General features: G+C 35.7%; 1 protein-coding gene across 5 annotated transcripts in view; it reads right to left on the bottom strand.

Annotated features, from left to right (window-relative positions):
* Positions 1–1,563: 1,563 nt before the first annotated feature.
* TRRAP (transformation/transcription domain associated protein) overlaps positions 1,564–26,179 on the bottom strand; it is a 101,807-nt gene continuing 77,191 nt past the window's right edge. For all 5 annotated transcript variants that reach the window (XM_075165217.1, XM_075165220.1, XM_075165219.1 and 2 more), the window contains exons 63-72: positions 24,924–25,088; positions 22,335–22,425; positions 20,539–20,738; positions 19,516–19,777; positions 11,724–11,949; positions 10,920–11,137; positions 8,038–8,222; positions 6,195–6,398; positions 5,044–5,238; positions 1,564–2,827 (exon numbers count right to left, since the gene is read on the bottom strand). In XM_075165217.1, the coding sequence (XP_075021318.1) occupies positions 2,543–2,827; positions 5,044–5,238; positions 6,195–6,398; positions 8,038–8,222; positions 10,920–11,137; positions 11,724–11,949; positions 19,516–19,777; positions 20,539–20,738; positions 22,335–22,425; positions 24,924–25,088 (2,031 nt within the window). In that variant the 3' untranslated portion in view covers positions 1,564–2,542. The remainder of the gene's footprint in view (positions 2,828–5,043; positions 5,239–6,194; positions 6,399–8,037; positions 8,223–10,919; positions 11,138–11,723; positions 11,950–19,515; positions 19,778–20,538; positions 20,739–22,334; positions 22,426–24,923; positions 25,089–26,179) is intronic.

Genomic DNA, 26,179 nt, shown 5'->3' with positions numbered 1-26,179 from the left:
TTTCCATTTTCAAAATTGCATTTTTATTTTTCCTGCTATATTATAGTTATATCCCAAAGGGAAAAAAAATGCATTTAAGTTAGAGTGCAAGGTATCTTCATTTCTAATATTAGATGAGCTTGTTACTAGCCAAAAAGTAAAGAACAGGTGCAAATTCATAAATTAACCTAGCAAAACTATACATTATCCTATATACTATGTTTAATTGGCACATACTGTTAACATTTATGCATAACTAACATATAGCAAAATACTCTGTACTAACCGCCAAAGGCTTCATGCCCAGTACAACACTGGAATATCCCACCTGAAAGGTAATGAAGACTGAGCATATAACTGATAGCTGAGGTCTGTCTGACATGACAAAGTGATGCCTCTGAGCCAAACATACAGTAAAAAAAAAAAAAAAACAACCCACTATTTAAGACTTAACCTTCAAATGGGTTTAAATTCATCAACTTAACTAAAGAATTTTGAGTATGTATTACAGTCACGGATGCAAACCCCGTCTGTGTGTGTATTTATATATAGATTTGTATATACATACATACATAGCACTTTCTGTCCATCAGCCTCGCGTCTCTCTGCACCAGGTTCAGTGCTGCTTATGGTGTTAGCAGAACTGTCGTATAAGATGACCAGTAGAGAGGGACATGTACCCCTGTGTAACGCTGACATTCAAGTCCGTATCAATTGACTAGTTCTGCTAATGGCTGCAAAGATGAAAGGAACAGGTCTTTTTGCAACTCTGTAAGAGACCTATGAAAAGCATATGTTGCTTTTTTTTTAAATAATGACTTGACTACAGCCATACCTACTGCAAGCCTTCATCTGCAGATAACCAGTGAGTTAGATGATGTTCATCTGTTAACTTGCAGGTAGAGCTCACCACCCAGGAAGAGTCATCAGACTGGCTTTTAGAAACTCCCCTTGTCTCACAGACAGTACGCTACTGAACGGTGGCGATTAACTTCAGTTATGCCTCTCATGTTATTCTGAAATCTCTAAAGAACCTGTTGACTGCTTATAAAAAAAAAAAACCACACCACCACGCGAAACAACCACCACCAGACAGTTACTCATCCTTTGCTATAGCAATCAAGATCATCTTTGTTTCTGTGGGCGTAGCAGAAATCTCCTAATAGAGTTCATCTGCAGATATAATCTTGACCTCTGAACAATTACTTAAAAGCTGAATTTCTGTAGACACAAAATAGACTATTCTGTTTAAAGAAAGACTTTTAGAAAACAGATGGTTAACACATTAACTTACTGGCTAGGAAGAAAGATTGTACACTGAATGAAAAAATTCTTGTCATATACATACTTCCTATTTGCAGCTCTTCTGTAAACAAATTCAACACCATACATGAGAACATCACATCCACGTCTCATTAATACAGTCATCACCCTTTAACATACAGGCTGTTTTCATTTATTAAAGATTACACCTGCTTTTGGGTCTTTTCTATTTAGTCCGTGGTATAATGGACTAAATATTCTATAAAAAATACGTTTATTTTTTATAAGATATATAATATTCTAAATAAGATGAATACCATAGAGAGTTTAACAAAATATTTATTTTGAAAAAATCACTCTGTACAAATTTAACATTCTCAACACCGAAGTTTTATAAAAATGCTAACACAACAGAAAGACAAGTGAAACATTAAACTGATCTTTTCTTAAATTACAAAGAAACTGATTCATTCTAAAGAAGCTATTGTAATTCTAAACATTAAAAAAAGAGAACTTTATAAGATTTTACTTATTTTTTATCTATTACAGCCAAATACATGTATCAAAGGATGACTTTTTCCATCCTTTCCATCCTTTTTATAAACTTACCCCCCCAAACACTGTCCACAACTAAACCAAATACTCTAAATGGTTTACACTTTTACTGTACATAGCTTGTGCTCCAGGAAAAGCTAGAACAATTTGATCATCATTTTCTCAGTGCCTAACAAAAAGTCACCTCTATACATTTGGTACAAAATTCTCTGTACAAACCAACTTTGCTCATGTAAATCTGAAGCAAACTTAAAGGAAGAGTATTTATTTGTGCCTTCAATTTGGTATAATGAAGGGACAGTGACTAAGTAAAATTTCACAAAGTAAAATTCAGTAACTGGGAATACTGTCTTTTTTTATTTTTAATAATTACTATTGTATAAAAAATTTATATACTGCAGGCTATTAGGAATGGCAGACCCTAAATCCTAGGTGCTAATTTTATAGTCCTCATCATAAAACAAGATTTTTCTCTACATTACTTACGTTTCCTCTCTTCATTTTAAGCTATTTGTGAAAGCTGTTGTCGCATATTAAACAATCTTTCTTAAATAGGAGGAAATGTCCCCTCATGAAATTAAAAACAGTAAAATTGTCATATTACTGTAAACACAATTAAAATGAAGACTGACAAAATGCAGTGTGACTGGTAAGCCATGGTCTGAAAGCTTTTTTCACATTTTCTTAACACAATATATGGCTCACACCACAAACAGCAGCAAAAAAAGCTATTGAAAATTTCAAGTTACAGCCAGGGGTGCCAGGCAGGATCCATACGACAGAGATTATCCAAGCTATTAGCAGCTGCTACCAGAGTGTTAACTTTGCTTTCTCCTCCTTCGAACTGAGCAAGATTATGAAGTCGAGTCATGATAGCAGTGACAGCTTTTTGAACTAGTGAAACCAGCTGCTGGCTGTCCATATTTTCAGGTTGCCCAGCTGCTGAGAGTGGAGAGGAAGTGTCCTCTTGTGTTTTTTTGTGCCATGCAATTATCTCATCCCGTAGCACAGTTTTTAGGATGCCATCAACCTATATGAAGGAGAAAAATCAGACTATTATATTTAATTCAAAGAACCATCAGGGATTATAGAATTGTAACTAGAATTTAGTCAATGGCATTTTGACACTTTTGGTCCCGCATTGTAATCTCAGCCTTTTCAAGATGAGCGTGGCTTCCAACTATCTTTACTGTTTCCTCTCAAGGTGTTTCTTTTCATAAAAAGCTTTAATCATGAAAACACAACACAATGACTCCTACAGAAATGAAAAATCACATAAACTATAATATATATTAAGACCTTCATACACACAGTCATGTATATTCTATTTTGAAATGACTCCACTAAATTTATGACTTTTCTCACACACATGCACACATACACAGAAGTCTCGTACAAAGATTAAGAGTGCTTTGCAAAGCTGGGGGTTTTTTTGCACAATGATTATGCTCTCAGGGAATAGTGTTTTCTGCGAAACAGGGAAAGAATGCTGACTGCAACATACATAAATATGTATATAATATATATATACACACGTATGTATATATAGGCCAGTTCTATCCTTGGGTGAAAAAGAAATGCCTGCAACAAATAGTTTCCTGATTTTTCTCATCACTGAGTTGAGTTACTGACATTAATCTGTCAACTCCAACAGTTCTGAGCTTCTAGAACAAACTTTTAGGTATCCAGTCCGAGTCAAATTCACTGTTTGCACATAACAAATAAAACATTTTATAACACATATAGGTATTAGGCCAACATACACAAACACATATTAAATATATTTTATGGACATTTGTAAAAAAGATAAAAGTAGAAAATGTTAAAAGCATTCCTCTTAAGTCCAAAAGATAGATAATCTAAAGCAATAATCGCCACATGCCTGAACTGAGCTGGGCATCCATCGCTCCAAAAAGAATAAATCAGCACCTGTACTCTGATCTTCAAGAAATCATAGAATATCTCAAGTTGGAAGGGACCCGTAAGTATCACCAAGTTTAACTCCCTGCTCCTCGCAGGACTACCTAAAACTAAGCCATCTGACTAAGAGTGTTGTCCAGATGCTCCTTGGACTCTGACAGGCTTGGTGCCGTGACCACTTCCCTGGGGACACTCTTCCAGTGACAAACCACCCTCTCAGTGAAGAACCGTTTCCTAACGTCCAATGTGAACTTCCCCTGACGAACTTCATTCCATTCCCTCGTGTCCTGTCGCGGGTCACCAGAGCAAGGAGATCAGCACCTGCCCCTCCGTTGCCCCCCCCGCCCCGAGGAAGTTGTGGACTGTGACGAGGGCACCCCTCAGCCTTCTCTTCTCCAAGCTGATCAAACCAAGTGACATCAGCCGCTCCTCGGAAGTTGTGCCCTCGAGACCTTTCACCATCTTTGTCACCCTTCTCTGGACACACTCTAATAGTTTGATGTCCTCCTTATATTGAGGCGCCCAAAACTGCACACAGTACTCAAGAAGGGGCCACACCAAATCAATGTGGCAAGTCTAATTGGGCATACATCATTCAGATGTTGAAATTACAGGCTATGTCTGCAAATTCGTTGGCATGTATAGACATGGCTTTGTAAGGTAAGACGATGAATTATGAAAAAAATATTCTAACACAGCTTTCTGTATTATAGATAAAGAAAAAAATCACTTTAGGATATTTTCCATCTTTTAAAAAGTAACTAGCTCTCACCATAGCTACAGTACGTTCTTTGCAATGTCTTCCTGGTGCAAATTGCTTGCCTAAGTGCAAGATGTCTCATTTTTGGAAAGCATTAGAATTTAAAAGGAAGTTAGACAATTTCTTTAGAAAACTATGCCCTGCTAAGAGCTAGAATCCATCAAAGTAACAGTATATCTTTAGCATTCTATTCTGCTAACAAAGGGCCAAGACACATTTCTATTCACAGATTATTATCAAGATTCTAAATGATGTTGCATATGTCATTTTACTATTTACCAATGCCAGAATTTGTACGGATTTATGAGGGAAGAGCACTGAAACAATCAGTCTGAATTAACTGGACAAAAAATTAAATTAAGGGTAGAATTATACCTATCTTCCTCCTATTCTTTCCAAAACAGCAAATTGCAAACATTTCAGCTGGCCTTTGTGATGACCTTAGGGTAAGATTTAAAAACAAATATGGACTGTTCAGTTTCTACCTTAACTAAGAAAGCGCTGTTAAGTTTATAAATTGCGAAATATAACGTGCCTGCAAACAACTTTTCAAAAGGTATACAAACCTTAAAGTTTGGCTGTGCAAAGCAGCGAGCTACTGCTATCATAGATGCAGTCAGTGGACCAGACACCCCAATGGTGGTAAGAAATTCAGAAATGTTTGGTGTAAGCCGGAATGGAACTGGACGATTGGCATCCAAATCTCCAGTAGCATCGTTAATGTCAAAGCGAAAGTAAGCTACATTTAGCTTGCCAGTATCCTGGATTTAAAAGCAAGACGCACAAGAGTAATTAAAGGAACAGATTTTCATTAATGAAGCTAAAAGAAGTTGGATTTTTGTTTACTGTTAATACTTAGGCTACAAATAGTACTCCAATAGCTTTTCACGCTTTCAGTCAAAGTAAAAAAGTTAAAATTAAGGGCATGCACAAAGTCAGGTATGTATTTCTCTCAAAACGTGTCCAAAAACCCTTACTAAATACACCTTATTGTAACATCAAACTTAAGGAATAGATTCTTCTGTGCTGTGGTCTATAAGGAGTCATGCAGATAGACAGATCTCTGGTCTCTATGCATCCCAGCTCTGGGTAAGTGTTCTCCATGCATTGTTCACTCAGGGTAAGTATCCAAACGCTTATCTAGAGGGATTAAAGAATCTTAATTGCTATACAGAGTATAGCCCTCCATGCATTAAAACAGCATCAAGACTTTAATATATACCACCTTTGCCCTACTAAGGTGACAAGCCTCATTTTAAATTTTGGTCTAAAACAGAAAAATCACTATTAATAGGAGTGTAGCTTGACGTGATGGCAATGCTGAAAAGAGAACAGTATTTGAAAAAGGGTATTTCCCTTTAGGAAAATGTAGCTTTAAATTTTTTTTTCCTTTCCTTTCCACAGAGATCTATTCAAAGCAATATATTTGAAGGAGGACTAAAAAGAGAGACTTATCAGTCATTTACATGAACAGTTCCAATATCTAAGAACAATTTTACAGACAAAGTTCTAAACTCTCACCACAGAAGGTAGAGTTGATGTCCACAGTTTAAATTACTACCTACATGATGTGCAATCACATATAAATGAAAAGCCTACTGAAATGCACTGTTAATTATATATGTCAAATTACCATTTTGACTCATTTCAAATGTATAGTCCAAATTTCCATTTGATCAAAGACGACAGCACGCATCTAGAACAAAATAAAGCATACCTGGGCAATCTGCAGCATTTCAGGGTTGAGTCTATTTAAATGAAAGATGAATTCTGCAAAGCCAATTAGGGCTAACTGAATAGTGAACATCTTTCGAAAAGTCCAGTAATCCGTAGCATTGGGGAAGGTATGTAAAGCCCACTCCTTAAGCATACTGCGCGGCACCATGTTACTCTGTACTTCTTTAAGTATATCTCTGAGAACCTACATATGAAAAATATTAGTTGAAAGAGATCATTTTTAATACACTTCTTAGCAACAGACAAATATGCCAAAAGCAACTACCAAACTTCTCCGCTCAACTGCTGTATTCCATTTTAGGAAAAACATCCTGAACTTGGACACTTTCAATCCAATGCTGTTTCCTGACTTCTTTGTCAAAACACACATAGTATTTTGTTAGCCCATCCTCCTCACAGCTAGAAAATATTCTTTACCTGAAAAGACTAAATTTTTAATAAAACCATATAAGCCTGAGAACTGCAAACAGACATGTCAGAAAACCAGAGACTAAAAAGTTATATAACCTGATTTGAAGTATCTTCTATTCAAGACTTCCAAGAAAATCAGAAGTGAGCTGAAGAAACGTTCAACTCGGGATGCTGCACTTCCTTATGGGAAACTAATGGAACACACTTCACTATTTTCTAGCTTCAGTGCAAGCTCGATATGCATTTTGCAGCAATAAAATAAAATCCTTTGTTTTAAGCATAACAGCAAGATTTGAAATTATACATGGGACCTACAAAGCATGCAACCTAAAGATGGCGCTCTGCATGGTTTCTTCATATACAGGGTAAAAGGCAAAGGATCTTTATTACACAAGATAGGGATAGACACTGGGTAAAGTAATTTGTAACATGTATTATTATAGGAAAATTACCTCAAAAATACAAAAAGATAAAAGCTGAGAGCTGTATTCAACTGTTTGTGTAAGTGAACACTGTGCAATAGTTTTTTCCTTAGATGTAAAAATTTGCAATCTACCAAAACATCTAATTACTGTAGCAAATACTAGCCTAATTAATTAGAAAAAGAAATAAAGTTAGGATCTGCTCTATTACACCGGAAAGCATGATAGTCATACTGACTTCAATTAAATGGCTGTTAAAGAGTTTCATAACCTGAAGGAAAAATTCGCAAAATAGAAACAGATATTATGTAACACTTCATTTTATTTTGTAACAAAGAAAGCCTGAAAAGACAGTTTCTGTAAATTATGTCTGTGATACATGTATACCATGGATTTTCTAATAGCTGTATTTGAAATGGGGCTGGCATTTTATGTAAGAATTTGCATTAACCTTAAGATAAAAAACATAAAATAAGGTTCTTTATCATATAAGGTTATTATTGATTTTTGTTGGAGGTTACAGAGAGAGCGAGCTTTGTTCTTTCTGAGTACTATCATTTATTACGGTGAGATCACTCAACTCCTTTTATTCGACTTAAATTAATCCACTGGCGATTTTAGGAGATACATTGGAAGAAGATGGGGAACTCTGCATCACGTACGATGTTGTAACTGCTTATGTAAATTAGGAATGCTGTTTCCCATGTATCAATTAATTATTTTCAAAGCACTATACTAAAGGGCCAAAAAGCAATCAACACCTTGTCTGTTTTCAGTTGCAGTTACCCAAAACAACTTAGACTAAAACAAATACAGCTTTTTTGAAGCTTTCCAAGATAATCTAAAATACCAGGAAGATATAAGAGTTCCCAAAAATACATTAAGCAAAAACAAAATAAACCCCAAAAATTCAAAACACCATGTCTGCAAAATAAATCTGTCTCGCATCTAATGACGGGTGAAGACTCGGGGCGGGAAGGGATTGAATACCTGATGGCTAGCTTGAGTCCCCCGTGCTTGGACCGTTGCCAGTCTGTCATAATAACGAGAAATAGGGTTGTCGTGCTCAATGCCTTTCTTGGCACAGCGTTGCTTATAGATCTCCACCAGGGAAAGAGAAGAGGGATTGTCTTCAACCAAGCGCATCTGTGGAGAAACTGCTACAACACGGGGGACTAGGAGTAATTTGGAAAGGGTGAGAGAGGATGGGGGTGGGGGGACAGCAGAGAGAGCAAACCAAAACAAAACAGTTAATCCATAATCCAAATACTAAGAGAAGAATTAGCATGCAAGTATCAGTCCTTAAAACGCGACTGTGATCATCAACTGAAGTGTATCAAGAGAAAATTTTTATTACTACACTCATAACTAATTCACAAGCCCAGTTAAAAAGAAAGTATGATAGCAGATTTTTTTTACCTTAACAGAAACATCAACTATATTAGAAAAAAAAAAAATGAGTACTCATTATCCTTCCTACTTTTCTTTACCTGCAGAAAAGAGGGTAATACTTTGTTCAGATGCAAACGGATTTGTAACATCTGATGACATGACACTGGCATCATGTCAATAAAAATTACTCTGAAGAGCAAAACTAGTAAACTCAATAGGGTATTTAAAGTGATTCAGAGAAACTGGAGGAAAAAAAATCTGAACATAGTTGAGGAATAGATGTTTAAATGAAAATAACATAGGGAAGACACAACAAAATATTCAATAATAAGAAAACTTAAGCCACTGAGCTTCTCCTTGATGAGCAGTAAACTTGCAAAAACCCTATTTGCAGTTTCACACTGCTCAACAGATGTATCATCCTACTGAGTCTTATGCGCATCCCCACCTACATCAACACAGACAAGGCCTCTTCCATCGCTAGCTTTTCCAGTGACACTGATTGTATTGTTTGACAGCGACCTCCAGTTACCACCAAAACTGTTCCTTCATCATTTCCCCCAGAAGCTGTAATAATTAACCTCAGAAATATACGGAAAGGATGTTTAAATGCATTTAAATCGTTTGATGTAATTTCTTCAATCTTAAAGAAAATGCATTCTGCAGAAGAGGTGTTAATGAGCTATTTCTTCTGGTCTGCTTCCATTAACCTCTGGCAGCAGAGAAATGAATGTTCTTTAGGTTCTTTCAAATAGTATCAAACCACAAGGTACAGAATTATTTCCAAAAACACTATAGTTTAAAAACAGCTCTTTGACGGAAAACATGTTACTTTACTAATCATGTTATATAGAGGATATATTTCTGTATCAATGGCCTTATTTGTTATTCCTTTCAAGGCTTTATCTACCGCATTTCTGTTATTTTGGCCTCAGAGTGATGCATATGCAATGTCTTCACATATGTAGAGATACTATATTTGCCTTTTCTTATAACAAATCCTTTGGCTTGTACATTTTTGTCTTTTTAAAGTTAGAACTCAAATATGCATTTCTAGCTCTGTAAGTGCAACTTGCGCCATCTGTCCACCTAAGCTCATGACAGCAACTTCATGTCAATAGATACTATTAGCCCAAAAAGGAGGACTGATAAAACCATACTTTTTAAAAATCAGATCTCAGCACTTTTTAAAAGGACAACAGCAAAATAGCAGCTTTGTCTTAGTGTCTTTGATTAAAGTTTCCCTTATCCATAATATATTTCCTGCTCACCAACCAAGGATTATTAGAACTGACTAATGCAATGTACAAAATTCATTTATATGAAGTTAGTAAGTGATTCATTGACCTTCTGAAATGAAAAGTATTTATACATCAATATGAATTAGCTACACAGATGTAAGCTGGAACTTGCCAACACAGACTTAGTATCTGGAAAACACAAGAGTTTAACTCTTTTAAAGCATTTACATTAGTATTTGAATCACAAGCAGATCAAGCATGTTGCCAGGTGAGACTGATATTCTCTGTTTCTCATTTCATGAATGAATTACTTATAATTGACACATGAAAAACCCAAGATACACAAGGAAAGAGAAAGAATTAAGACTCTGTATTCAGCCTTCATTCACTGTTTCTGTTTTGAAATACCTAAATATGTGACCTTTTTATTAGGTGAATATTTTGGCAATTTATACACATAAATCATATTGGAACCCTCCTTAACCCTCCTCATTAAGGCCTCCCTACCATTATGGTTGTTAATTCTGTAATGTTTAAGCATTGCCAGGTGGTGCTGTTGGCAAAGTGCACTCTTCAAAGCAAGTAAACTTTTACAGGATCATAGAAGTACGCTCAACGGAAGTCCTGCATCCAGTATCTAGATTACGAATGGATTTTATATGGCAACAACTAACCATTCGGTATATATTCCTGAAAGTAAACATCACCATGGATATATAAAGTTACTTCAAAAATTACAAAGATATGTTCTCATATCAGAAAATTCGGAAACTATATATCAAATTCAAAGCTCTACAAAAAAATTCTTTCTTCTTCTGTGTTATATGGAAGAGGTAAAAGAAATTCAGTATTCACATATTGCAACTGGGGGAGAAAAAGTTTTGTTCTCTCCCTCTCAATTGTACCTAAATGCTTGTTCTGAAGTACATGTATCCATTTCCATAGCAACAGATCCAATAGGCATGACTCTGCCTTATATATGTTATTCATAACTGAACTTTAAACCATAAATGATGCATGTAAGCTCTTCTAAAAACACCCTAGATCACATGCAATCAACTTCACTTCTTCAGAGGGGTGCTACAATGCCAGAAAAGACTAATCACCTAGACAGATGTGTACTTTCTGAATATTCAAAAACTTGAGTATCAGTGATTAGTAGCTGTCAAAAACTTAGTAATTATAATCTTTGAGTTTAACATATATTTTAAAATAATATAAAATCTCTCTTTTCAGTACCTGTAAAAAACAAATGTCTTTTTGTGGTTTCCTTCCTTTTCTCTAAGCAGGGGTTCAAAAGGCGAAGAAGTTGTAATACCCGCTCTTCTCTACGAGACTCTGTCAAGCAAGCATCATTCATTACCAGATATGGGTAAATCTTTCCATTATGGCCTCGGATGTAGAGTCTTCTAGCCGCAGTATTGTGTTTCTGAACTATCTCCACTCTGGGCATGAACCTATCAGGAAGAAAGGGATATTAAAGCACCTGAGCTAATCTCCCCTGATATTAAATCATGATATATTTAAAAAAAAAAAAAAAAACAAAACAAACCCAAAACCAAAACAAAACAAACCACCAAAGAAATAAGGCAATGCAACAGTATTAGAAGGTACAATTCTATTATCCAGCTAGCCCATGGTTTCTATTTTCTAGTCAAAAAGCTCTTCTGTTTGATTTTGTTTTTAAGAAAACACAGTTCTTGATCAAGATTAATCATTAGATCAGACCTTTATCACTATTTTGAAGAATAATACCTCTATTGACTACAACAGAAAAACTAATCTCAACTTATACCAACATAAAAGAAAACCGAATACACTCTTCATATAAGAGTACAGTTGCTTAGTAAGGCAATGTAAAATTACCAAAGGAGGGTAAAATAAAAAAATAAAGGTGTTATACCAAAGTATGACTCTGTATATGTAATTTAAATATATGAAATGTACACGACATTGACTTTTGCAGAGTGGACGGATGGAAGAGGTTTTCATTTTCTTCTCTGTTTTCAGAATTACAACTACCAAAGGATATTTTTAGGTTACCTTGCTATCTTGATGTAGTAATGTGTTGGCTTTGGCATAAGGAATTCTCCAGGTATCTCTACTTCTGCAGTTTGAGCTGAAAAATTACTTAGAAAGCGGCACTTTTCCTCTATGAGGAAGAACTTTGGAAGTTGTTTAGTTTTTGCCTCCAGAATTTTGATCCATTTCTTCAGTTTAGAGATAAGATTGTGAAGTTTCATTGACCCTGGCACACTGAAGTCAAAGTCTAAAAGAAAAAAATATATATATACATCCTCAGAATTTCAAATTCTATATAGGGTATTTAACTATCAAGTGTCTGAAGTTTGCATTTTCAAAGAGGTTCTTTCAGCCACATGCCCTCAAGCAAAATTCTTTACGGAGGCCCACATGCAGCACACATACCTGTTATGTAGAAAAGCATCACACTGGTCTAGAATATGATAGTAAAATGGAAAGCTACTACAATCAGCAACTCACGCAAAAAAAGGAGAGCATGCTACCAAGCAAGTCCAGCAGAGAAATATGGCTACCTATAAACCGAAAACACACACAGAGCTGTACTGCCTTTAAAAGACAGGCTCTGTTGAATATTTCATCTCTACAGAAAATCTTTTAGTAACGTCCTAAAATTATATATAACTTAAACGTGTAAGAATCTGCTACCTCTTTTCTGTACACAGCTCTAAAATATTCTCTATTATTTAGTAAACAATGAACTTGCCAAGATTTTCCTGTTTTACAGTCATGCAAACATTAGAAAAAAATACTGTGAACATTTTAAATACTATTACTGTATTTAACTCTCTATATACTGCAATCAGACAGACTGCATAGAAAGAAAGCAGTAATAAACCAACCGATTAGATTAGATCATTTAGTGAAAGAGGAAAATTAAGCTTATTTTACAGCCTAGCACTATTGTTATTATTATTGTTATTAACTAAAGTTATTTATTTATTTAAAGTCAGTGGAGGCTTTTTACTATTAAAAGGGATGAAAGAGCCTCAACTGAGGATATAACGTAGAATCTGTGAGCAACTGCAGGACAAGTAGTAGAATTGCAATTATTATTATTCTCCTATTCTGAGCTGCAAGAAAATTTTCTTTATTCTTTCCTGGCTTAGATAACAATTGCATGCCCCCACAGGAAGAACAGATATGGCAGCCTAAGCAAAAATGACAATATTATGCAACCAGTCTGCTCTTTGCTTTGCAACATATCAGTATTGCAGCATGGAACTATCTCCTATAGCCCATGTGCAAGTGAAGCAAGAACTTTCTCAAGGTCAATACATGGTCTTCACTACACTATGCCGATAATTCTGTAACAGAAATCACTGCAATCAACCATCAACGGCATCCTGGCCTGTATCAGGAATAGTGTGGCCAGCAGGAGTAGGGAGGTGATCGTGCCCCTGTACTCGGCACTGGTGAGGCCGCACCTCGAATACTGTGTTCAGTTTTGGGCCCCTCACTACAAGAAGGACATTGAGGTGCTGGAGCGTGTCCAGAGAAGGGCAACGAAGCTGGTGAAGGGCCTGGAGCACAAGTCTGATGAGGAGCGGCTGAGGGAACTGGGGTTGTTTAGCCTGGAGAAGAGGAGGCTGAGGGGAGACCTCATTGCGCTCTACAACTACCTGAAAGGAGGTTGTAGTGAGGTGGGTGTTGGTCTCTTCTGCCAAGTAACTAGCGATAGGACAAGAGGAAATGGCCTCAAGTTGCGCCAAAGGAGGTTTAGATTGGACATTAGGAAAAATTTCTTTACTGAAAGAGTGGTCAGGCCTTGGAACAGGCTGCCCAGGGAAGTGGTGGAGTCACCATCCCTGGAGGTATTTAAAAGACGTGTAGATGAGGCCCTTAGGGACATGGTTTAGTGGGCATGGTGTGTTGGGTTGACGGTTGGACACAATGATCTTAGAGGTCTTTTCCAACTTGTATGATTCTATGATTTTCTGGGCCAACACCAATGCCATCTTCTCAACATTGCTTTCACTACAGTTTCACAACACAGCAAATAAATAAATAAATAAATGTGTTTGAACTTCCCAAAAGAGCGAAAATGAATAACCCACATACACAAATGAAATTATGGTTCAGCACTTCGGTACCACAACAATGAGAGATTAAACACAATAAGAAGATAAACTGCTCTCTCTGTAAACCTCATTAGTTATGGCATCCCAAATTGTGCAAGTTAACTAACAGACTTGAATTTTTAAGAAGCATTTCTATAACAGAGTCTAAAAGATGCCATTTTAAGTTCAACACGTTACAAGTGAAAAAGCAACAGCAAGAAAGAAACAGAGAATGTCGGTTCAGTATTCCTGAGATACAGATAAAGCAGAACAAACAATCTTCATTATAGTTCAATACAACAGAAAATTAACACAGTCTCAAAAATTAGTTTGAATCTTATTGCAGAATCTATGTTTCACTATGTTACATACACACAATATTTTCCTAAGTTGACAAAAAAACAAAACCCAAAACAAAACAAATCACGAGTGCTGCTCAGAGGGGAAATTAATTTGACCACATAACTACGCTACAAGCATCTATCTGCAGGTATGCTAAATAGTGAATTAAGTACATGCGCACAGCTACTACTGCATATAAAAGTTTTTCTCAACCACAATTAAACCCACTGAAAACTCTGATTATCCACAAGACTTACTCCTACAAACAAGGTTAGAACATTTATTCTTTTAGCCAGAAGAGTTCATATAATTCTATACATACACTCTTGTTCTCCAAGTCCTCTTCTTTACATGTACAGGATACTATTACCAAATAAAATAATGCAACCTAGGATTCCTTTCATTTTGCTATTCTGTTACTTAAACAACATATCAAAGAACACATAACCCAACATATTGCATGGTGTATCCACAATATACTGATATGCTACAAGCTTTCAGTGAAAGTCTTAAGTCTACTAGCCCAAAGCAGAGCAAAAAAAAGAGCACATAAAAAATCCTTCCCACTTCTACAAGGAAAAAAGTCTATAATGAAAACTACAGTTTCAGATTTATGGATATTAGAAATTAGTATAACTCTGTAGTATTCCCTTTTCTTTTTCTACCTGGTATGGGCAGAACATCTATTGCAGTATCACTATAGAACACTCTTATCATAATCCCAAGCCTACCCTCTAGTGAGCAATGGGAGTAAATCATTTCATGCAAGTGACAAAATTATTGAATCATTTATCTCCTGAATCTCTGAAGTGCAGGAAAGTATCCCCAAATCGCAACTAGTTTTTGTGCTAATTTGAATCACTAAAGTAGTAAAAATATGCATCAATATATATTCCTTACAAAAAGTCATTCAGTTCACCACGAGAATAGCTCTAGTTTGTTGAAATGCCTATTTTAGGATTTTTGTTGTTGTTTTGTTTCCCATCAGCAGATGGGAAAAACAGAGAGTTCAATTAGACTTTTTGCTCATGTCACAGGGAGCCCATCTGAGAAGAAAAATCACTTCAGCTGGAAGAAAGGGAAATACAAGACCAGACGTTATTTGTGTACAAAGTCTCTCTGTTTTGCAGACATCTTAATCTATATAAATAGTATTTTTGTTTCAAACAAAACCACTTTTTCAGTACTGGAGTAGTACTTTTTTACTACTGGAGAACATCCTTCTCAAGCTAACACATGCTGCTCTAAAATACCTTACTACTTACACCATCTTTTCCAAAACAGAATAGGAAGTTTACCCCCTCATCTTTAATGAAGATATTCACAGAAGACCGTGATACAGGCTGCACTTGAAGAAGCTTGCTCTCTGTTCTCAATGCTGCTAAAGGTTCTACAGTGTGATATATGTATTTCAAACAAACATGTTCATTCAAAGTCTTGAATGCCTCAAAAAGTGCTACTGAATCTATCCAACCCAGAATAATTGGCAAGTCCTTGCCACTCTCAATGAAAGGACAAACAGGGGGCACAACCTTCCTGCCAGTGAGACAGACCTAAAAAATCCTGATGGTTCTTAACACAACTAGATAAAGCTTAATAGTTTTTGAATGAGGACTGTACCATCACTTCTCATGAAGCAACACAAAAAAAGAATACACTTGAGTTAGTTAGCAAAATTAGAGTACCAAGCCTCCCTGTCCCCCCAAACCCCTTGACCTACAGAACATTAACACAGCATTAAAAAACAAACACAGAAAACACCTCCAAACTAAGACTTAACATCTAAAAAAAACCCTTCTGCTACACTGGCAGAAAATAGTTCTTATCAGTTAGAAGTAACAGATGTTTAATGCTTTTAGAGCAAGCAATAGTTCATTTGCAAGATTTTAAAGATTATTCTGACCATAGACAAAGCCTGATTATACTTAAAGTTCACGACCCAAGGATCTTCAACTAAAGAGCCAGGACACCCATCGTGTAAGATGCCACTTAGGACTGAAATGTAAGCTTAGCTTCTCAGAGCAGTTCAAATCCTTTATACATATGATGCTGAAGAAGATCCAAGCATTCTCTGAGAGAGGAGAGCTGTCTTGCTTTTGAAGTGATTATTCAGACACTTATATACTCTGTACTTTCCCAAAGGTTCTTTTTAATCTCACAAGAACTTTTGGAAAGCACCAACAAACATGAAAAAATCTCAGTGACAGGCAAGCAGAAATATGAAACAGGACTTCTGGTTTACCACACAGCTCCAGAAAACCAAGACTGCAAAGACCAGACCAAGGTCAAATATGATGCCAACCCCAATCTCCCGATTTGGATTTTCTGGATAACATCCTGTTATCTAAAACTTTGAACGGAAGTAAAGAAAGAGCTACCCAAGAGATGCTATGCTCATTCTTGAGAAAAGAAAAAAAAAAATCCTTAAAAAAAGCTGAAAATTAATAACAGAGCTCTTCCCCCTGCCCTCTCCCCACACTTCAGAGAAATAGTAGGACTTCAAGAAGCTTCCTTCTGATTACAGAGTTTCCATTCGCAGTAGAGAATTCATTGTGCTGGGTGCCAAAACTCTCAAGAAAATTATCTTGCCCTTTGAGAGTGTATTTTGGAATTTTCCATTCGTATTCAGCTTCAGTTGGAGAGATGGTTGCAGAAAGAAGCAGGATCCAAACTCTAAACTATCATCTGCCCACAAAAGAACAATTGAGGCAGTTTTTCTCCTCCTTTCACTGCTGAGAGCTCTCAAAGGGAGCATTTCTCAGCATTTGCCTGTCCTTTGATGTTAAAGGTTTAGCAGAAAAGGAGAGAAGGAACAAAGAACAGATGGTCAAAGAACTATGCATTTGAAGTTCCAGGAAAAAAAATTCAAAGAAAAATTTCGTTTTAAAATATATGTTAGGATGGAAAAAGATGACCTATCAAAGTTCCAGCGGCCCAGATGGCTGCAGACAAAGTATTCAGAATGTAAGAAACGGTGTGAGAGTCCCCAGCGGCTCCAAACAGGAATCAAGGTGCAACTCAGACGTTGGCAGAAGAGATTATGCAACCAAACGTAGTTGAAAGTGTCTATAAAACATAGCTGTCAACATTAATTTGGAAATAACTGAAGAAAACAGTTTACTGCAAGACAGCTCCTCAGCTTGGATACTTTTGAAATGGAAGACAACCACTGTAATTATCTGTCCATCATCTAAATGCAACTGGTACCGAGAATCAGAAAAAACAAACAAACAGGAACATTCTAGTGTGACAAAAGGACACAGTAGGCATGGCTTACAAATGGTTTCTCATAACATTAAAACAGCCTTTGCTATCTTTAGTACAATAATTACAATCCTATTCATTTATTTATGTACATTTTAGTGTTATTGCAAAATTAATAAAAAACTTATTTTCATTTTCTGCATAATGAATTAAATTACAAAAATGCGTAATTATATCGATCAGTTTAATTTCTTCTGTTTTCCCACACTTCATCTGTGAATTAAAACACTGAGTTTATTAGATTAAAATAAAATCAAATCTAGTACTAAGCAAAATAATTATTTTAACTAAAAACTGTAACTGAATTGTAATTAAACTTTCTAATTATTTCTCTAGAAATGTGCTGAAACATTAGTTTAGATTTTGCAGACTTGAGCCTGGTGTTCTATTTAGTTTTCCTTTACACCTTCTGAAACCCCAGATCTCTCTAACACTCAAAGGAAAGAAACTAAGAGGTACTATGACAGACCAAAAATCACTCAAAACCAACAAAAACTGAGCATATCAACAACACTTATAGCAATAAAAAAGTGACTATAGTACTATTACAATGTAAAGACATATAAACCATTATTAAAAATGAAAAACAAGTCTACACTTTCATTAAATGTATTTTTTTCCCTTGTAAGCTTCAGTCAAAGACACACAAAATGCTTCTACTTCCATTTCCCTCCCTAGTACACTTCATCCATTAAAAATTTAATCATATGGTTCAGGACTTTCATTGTCTGCTGTCATGCAACTGTTGTGCCTCAAAAAGGACATCATGCAATACCTGGCATGCTCAAGATATATAGGCCATATCTACAACTGAGTTCCTTTCACAGATTCCCATCAGTTCACTTATTTTCACAACATTATCAGTCAAATGCTTGAAAAAACACCGCAAGTCTACTTGTCAAACTCTGTAAATGCTCAGTAGCTGTTTTGACCTCAAATAATTTTAAGTTAGAGCAACTTTATGTAACTTCGAATTCTAAAAAGAGTAACTTTTCAATGCAAGATTCACTTTTGCAGAGGAACCAGCTTGATGTGGAAAGGGGGTGTTTTTTAAATCATTATAAAAGCTAAGATGATAGAGTTTTAACTCATGCCAGAATCATCTAAGTCAGAGTCCCAGTAGGGTAAAGAGAAAAGTAGATTCAGAAAAAGATGAAAACCCAGGTCTTCACAAAAATTCTATCTTGCCAGTTTTGAACAACTAATAAGTTTGAATTCTTCTGTTAAAAAAAACCCACCACCTATATTTAACTATCCATTTTCATCTAATTCTACAGTTACCTTTAAGGAAAAGCTGATGTAGTTTAGATAGGAATATATGCAGAACTCAAAATCCTGGCAATCCAAAACACTGATGCCAATCAATGTCACGTTCTGTCATATATAGGTGCATGGCCTTAACACTTTTCACCAAATATATCAAAACCACACTCTACTGTACACAAGCTTTTCTTAGAATTTTAAATCAACATCAGATACTCAAACATGTAACTCCACTAATAAAAAGAAAACGAATGAAGCAAAAAAGCTGCTTCCCTTAAGTATCTTTTTTAGTAGATCTGATTAAAGTTATTGATTCAATTTACCTAACAATGATGTAAATTTGTGTAATAGGATTTTTATAATCTAGTTATCCAAAACACTAAACTAATCTTACTCATCAGAAGTAGGCTGTTTTGAAAGACTTCACACAATATTGTCAGTTCGGAGTTCTGGAGTGAAAACTACATTAAATTCTGGCATCACCGTAAAGTAGAGATCATTATTGTCCCTCATCTATAGCAGGCAGTTCTACACAAATTGCAAAAATATTATAGTGAAGTAATCTAATTTATCTTTAAACATATATGTGATTTGACTAGTTTTAGGTTACAAAAACACAACAATATACTCATTCTCTATGTTGAGGTCTGTTTTTCACTTGAATAATCTTACTCCACAGAACACTGGAACACACAAACTACTTCAGGTTTTTTGAATGACAGAAAGGTGTCGTTTTCTGTATTTTCTCTCAGGAAAAATATTGGAAGAAGAATAAAAAAGCAGAATGCCTTCACAATTGAACTTTGGGAGGGAATTTCTCTGGAGATTAAAAGTAACATTTAAAAAAAAACATTTTAAACATTTACCTGTTGTAAATTGCCCTTTTAACTTCTGGAACACGGGATCTTGAGCTGTTGCCTGTGCTCTCCTAGCTAGTGACTCTGAGGCTGCACTAGAAAACATGGTGGACACATTGGAGACATTCTCAAGACCTACTCCAAAAGTGCTGACTAACTTCTTGACAAAATTCAGTGTGTGAGGAGTGATTTTGGCATCTGAAACGGCTCCACTTTTCTCAAAGGCAACTGAATAGCACTTCGCCAAGCCCTGCTGCAGTTGTCTAAGAACCTAAAAAAAAAAAAAAAAGACAAAATAATCGGGAAGATTAGGCCTTCTGATTTGACACCAAGTATTTATTCCCACACTGCATTTTATATAGTAAAGTTATCCTCTCAGCAACATTTATTTAAAACTGTATTTTTAAATTGCATCAGAGGGTCAATCAGAATGACAGCACTGATTCTTATTAGCACTGCAAACGAACAAACTGAGCAGTGGAAATGCTGCATCACAAAGTACACCTTGCTCTTTCAACAGCAGCTAAGTTTTAGATTTCATATTTTGTGATATATTAGAAAATGATGTGATATGAGGAATCTTTCTTCAAACAAACACTGTGCTAGGTAGACAGAACAGAATAGCCTGACACTTTGAGAGGCAAATAAAAGTGGAGTGGCATATCCATCTGCTCTCTGTTATAATTCAAACTTCGGACAATAATCACCACCTGTCACAGACCACCAGATCAAGAAGGAAACTGGTATCTGAAACTTAATGTAAGAATATAAATTTTCAGTTAATACAAGCAACAGCTTAAATCCTAGAGGCATTCATCAGGTTAATAATTTTGGGAAACCTCTGTATTGCTTCCAGAAATAACCAAGCTCCTTAAAACTCCAATCAGAACAACGACTTCTACAAATACATCAGTTTATTAATCAAAACAAATAGTTATGGTTTAATGTTTAAAAATAATTCCAAATAAGTATTTTGCAGCTAACTTTTCCTTAGATGATACACACATGTGAAGGTGTATTAAAGCCAAATACCTCTTCATGCCAATTCTCCCTGAACCAGACCATCTGATCTACAATGCCTTCCAGAGAAGACAAAAGTGTTGGATGTAATTCTCGCTGCATATGCATAATTCTGCTGCATCGCCACATTGGTGCAGTGGCTCTGATTGGCCCAGGATCTGAAGCAGAGTGGGACTGATTTCCAACTGAACTTGGCTGTTGTTGCCCAGAATCTGGAAAGTGGAAAATTAAAAAAAAAAAAATTACCTTTCATAAACTTGATACATGCCTGCATGAAATAAAATGAATTGTTCCAAGAATTTGCTTTAGATTTGCATTAAGTATTAATTACCTACTGAATTTCAGAAAATCTGATTTTTAGAAAGAAAATGGTTTTTTTTTTTAGAAAGAAAACTCTGTTCCAAATGCTGTTCAATGGTATAGATTTCTCAAGCTTAGAGCAATGTAAACACTCTTCAAAAACACACAGGAGGTGCAGCCTTAGCTTTTACACTACCAAACCATACTCTTGAAGTAACTGTCATTGTTTCATACAGGATCAAATTATTTCAATCATGGGGGTTTTGCTCCCCTCCTTTTTGGGGAGATCTCTCACACATAACTGCAGAATAAACATGCTGGTCCCAAAAACAAGAGTGTATCTTTTAGTACAGCTGATCTCTCGCATTACAACTACATCAGACAGTGATTAAGCAGAGAGTTTTGCTTTATCAGATGACCCCCCACTACTTCACACAACCCACCGACAGAGCAGTAGTTTGTGGTAGAACCTATAGGAAAATATTTTACTGGTTATCACTAAATGGGCATGTGGCAATACGAAGAATTTGGCACAGAAACCTCTGTTGCTGGATATGAATGTGGTGAAGTATTAGGGTATGTGGGCATCTCCTCCTCCTCCAAAGGAGCATACAAAGAAAAATAAGACATTATTTAATTCGTACCCTTCAAAATTTTATGCAGAAATTTAGTGAACCGATTCCCAAGTGAAAAGGGCAATTAAATAAACAACGTACTTTGTAACAAAGAATACAGAACAGAAGGGAGGGTTCTTCAAGTAGCTCTCCTGGGATTCCCAGGAGATTATATGAGACAAAAGAACAATTAAATTTTGTGGAATCATTTGACATAACAATTCTAAATAGGATTTGTTCTTGGGAAAAAAGGTGTTGTGCAAGTCGCTTACTGTTCTCTCCAACTCCCAAACATTTCTTCAAAGCTAAAATCGATTTTGTGTAAACTTAGATGCTCATTTTACTTGAAAATTCACCATAAGAAGTTAGTATGAGGACATTAAAGTACAGATTATTCAAAGAAAGCAGTTTACCTCACTTGAGTTACATGAACTCATGTTTTGTTAAGTTATTTTTAAAAGTTTGACTCATTTGAAAAGAAATTGAATGTTGTGTGGTTCATGCTTCCAATCAAAATTAGACTAGAACATCTTAGAAAACTATGACACTTCTGTATTTGTAATCCAAGAATTTTCTACCTCTCCACCAATTTTTAAAGATAAAAATCCAGTAAAGAACATGTTATTCTCAGTAATTAAGGTGACATGAGAATGAAGGAGTTTAAACTCTTCTTGGTGAATATTTTATTCAAGAAAATTCAAGACAGCTCAAGCTGTAGATTTAACTTCACAGAAACAAATGAATGAAAGCAAAGTTTATCACAAATTTTTTTTCTTAGCCGTGATAAGTTGGTATGTCTTCCAGAGAATCTATTTTCCCAGTAAAATCAGGTGATACTCAAAATAATAACTAAGTTACAAAGAGCGGAAACAGTTTCATCATTTTCAAGCTCACCACTTTTGTAGCGCTCTCGTTGTTCTATCTTCAAGGTCAGATAGAGAGTCCTGATAGGGAAGTAGACAGCTTGGGGATAGACTCTTCCCACCTATTTAGAGATACACATATACATATTTCTCCACTAAGGAAAATTCACTATACGTCAGATCAACATGTACAGATACTCTTTGTAAACGAGTGCAATTCAGTAAACTAGGAAATTAAAGCTTCCTTCAGTAACAGAAACACAAAGAGGATGAAATGGTAACTCCCTACACACGCTGTTAAGGCATCACCTAATTAGGGCTTCCAGATCATATTGCCTAATAAACCTGAAAACAGCATAATGCCAGAGTACCAGCTGGGCCAGTTCAAAGATCTTACTCACATATATAATGGAAGAAAAACAGACATAATGACAGCGGTTAGTCTTTAAATTAGGCCACAACTCCCAGCGAGCCCCACGATACTTTATAAAAAGGCCCATTAGAGAGTAACTTTACTCCACCTAATTGTGGCACTTAATGTAAGGAGATACAGATTTCACCCAAAAATAAAAAAGATTTTATGGCTTCCATTAAAAAAAAAAAAAAGCTAAAGAGATATTAACATTCAGCATCCCCTTTAAAATCTGTAAATCTCAGTACCTATTAAAGGAAAGAAACGATGTGTCTAAGTACTACCCACGATAGAGCACATCTTAAGACATGATTAGAGGCTTCTCCAGCCACAATTTTACTAAATCATGGATTCTTCCTCCATCCAAAAGGGTATGGTAAGTAGTAGAAATTTTGCAATGGCATTTAACTGTTCAGTAATATGATATTCATGGCATATTACTAACCTGCATGCTTCATGCTGTAATTCAAGAGTAAATTATTTGAAAAGAATTGTAAGGCTTAGGTTCTAGTACTTCTGCAAACTTAAGAGTTTTAAATTAGGAACACAGAAAATTCGGTATTTTTTTATTTTTTATTCCTTCTATGAACCTGAAGTTTAAAGGGAAGATAAACAAAAACATCTGCGATATTTATGACTCTAAGCTCCAAACACAGTAGGACTTCCACGTAGGCACTCGCTTCTGAAAATTTTATACAGATCTCAACAAATACAAAATGTCTACAACTCATTGAGTAAGTTTCTTCTGGCTGCTGTCAGAAGACAGCTGAGCAGACTGGTGTTGCAAGACAATACCAAGCCATATTCAACAGAAATTTTGCCTTAACTACTTCGCTTTCTTCAGCTGTTTGGGTACATGGTCTCTTCAAAGTTTCATTTTAGTTTTATGGAGAGAGAGGGAAGGAAACATGTATACATTTGCACACACACACACTTGTCTAGATTTATGTACACAAGTATCAATGCACACGCAAACACACACGGACATATTGTCTCTGCGAAAACACACATTCTCAGAGGTTTGAAAGAGCAAAGGTAAGGGATAGCATAAAAGGAGCGGGGTATCATAGAATCATAGAATATCCTGAGTTGGAAGTGATCCACAGGGATCATCAAGTCCATATCTCAAAAATCAAGAGCGGAGGGAAGGAAAGAAGAAGAATACTGTGAGGAGTTCAGCAAACAGCTGTCCTTTGCCGGATTTCAGGAAACAGTGGTGCACTGCAGACAGCAGTGGCCTGGGGTACATACTAATGCGAGAGCTTCATATGTCCACCTGTACGTTAATAGGACGTCACAATTGTTTTACATTAACCTGAATGAACAAACATCACAATGCTTCCAGGTTGTGTGCATGCTAAAACAGAGCTGAAGTTAGACCACAGAGTTAACATCTCTGAAAACATGATGTTTGAACTCTGTTCGCACTAAGCCGAAACAAAACAGTATCTAAAAATACATTAACAGAAAGAAGTCACTTATTCTCCCTTAGTCTACAGACATGCTTAAACCAACTTTATACTGAAATATAGGTACATGTTCTATTCTTAGGTTCTGCTTCAGAGCAAACAGCAATAGGCAGTAAAATCTTAAAATCCCAAAGCAAGATTAATCAAAACTCCTATCTGTCAGTTCAGAGGTAAAAATCCAGGAAGTCAGTTTCTTCATTTAACTCCCTAAATCTTATCCTTATCCATCTAATCATTTGTCATGCTAAACTTCAAATGAAAATTTACAAAGCCTCGGTAAAGATTTCTGGTGGTGACAGACAGAGCCTTGTTTTTTAAAATCAAGTCTAATAAAAAACAAAGCACTAATGAAATATTTTGCCCTTTAGTCACTAAAGCTAACAATTCTTTATCCCTACTCCTAGGGAGGGATTACAGGCATTTAACTATATATTTCTAAACACGTTCTACAATGTTCACAAAAATGTAATAAATAGAATTCCAGAGGGAAAGCTATAATGCCTTATGCACATATGGCATACAATTTCACTGGATTTAATCTCATTAAGTAACACTCACTTTGAAATTTAAAATATTCTACTTATAGAGAGAAATTAGCACTTTTTAACTCATTAACATTTGCAAACAATGGCATTTTTAAAGCCTAGCATTTTCTTAATTGGCTCTGAAAAATATTTGTATCATCTTGAAAACAGGGATTACAGACAATAAGGAATTAGTGATCACCTTCTGTACCTACCTGACTAATGAGGTTCAGAAGGAGTTTGCCCTCTGAGCCAACCAGGCATGTCAACAGCTGTGGAATCCAGGCCAACCACTGAATGGGTGGGACACCAATACAGTACTTGTCTACGGCATCTGCTAAAGTGTTCTTATCATCATCAAAACTCAGTAGCCAAAGAACCTAAAAGAGAATTTCAACAGGACATCTCAGGGCTTAAATTCAAGACACGTCAATTATACGATGGAGAAAAAAACCCCACAGATATTTTATTAATATCAGGAGTCTTTGTAAGTGTCAAAGCCTCCTCGGACACAAGAACTTACATTCATTATGCCTGGCCAATGTCATTTTTTCCCTTAGAAATAATATTTAAAGGATGTCAAAAATAAATGTATTGCTGTGAAACAAGCAATACATTTGCTATGAAACAAAACAGAAAAAAGCCAATGAACATGACTGCATTCCACAAATTCTTTAGGTTTTTGGTTGGGAGAGTGGGTGGAAAATGAGGCATGTTTATAGAACTGAAAATATGCTATTCGGATAAATTAACTTGGAAGTGAGAGCTTGAGTATTTCTTTGGGTGTTTTTAATTAGTTTAACTGTCCACCCCTAATGATGCTTTTTCTACAATTTAATCTAAATGCATATATATTGAGCACTGACTAAAAATCACTAACAGTTATGCAACCAGACAAGGAGAATGATAAATTTCAGAGTGCGATGGAGGCCATCTTGAATCTAAAAAAAAATTTTCTGTGTTTGTTTCGTGTTCAAAATAGATTATCTTCCACAGTCTGCTATCATTTTTTACATTTTCTTCATAAAAGAGATTAAAGTAAATATCCCCAAACTGAGAAATACATAACACAAAGAACTTCGGCTGAAATTGTTGAATTAGAGTAAAAATTTACAGAAAAAGCCTATTTGGAATAAAATGCAATATTGAGGTAAAAGTTAATATGAGTTATCCATAGTAATGATAAACAGACTCAAATTACATTACTTTTTAAAGCACCAAAGGATGCCTTTCTGCAGATATTTCACCATGTTATATATTAGAAATGCTGAATGGGATTTGTTCCCTTTCTCCCACAAAGAAGTTCCACACCTTAAAAAAACAACCGAGATATCCCAGTGAAGTAGACAAACCCATGATGAGTTACATGCAATGACCCAACAGCAACCATATGCAGACTTTCAGTCTAAATTAAAGCTTTCCACCAGTAACTGATATTTCTCTAATTGCACAAATCTGGGCATTGAACATT

The sequence above is a fragment of the Calonectris borealis genome, chromosome 16, assembly GCF_964195595.1.
Source record: "Calonectris borealis chromosome 16, bCalBor7.hap1.2, whole genome shotgun sequence".
Taxonomy (NCBI): Eukaryota; Metazoa; Chordata; class Aves; order Procellariiformes; family Procellariidae; genus Calonectris; species Calonectris borealis.
This window is presented reverse-complemented; position numbering and strand designations above follow the sequence as displayed.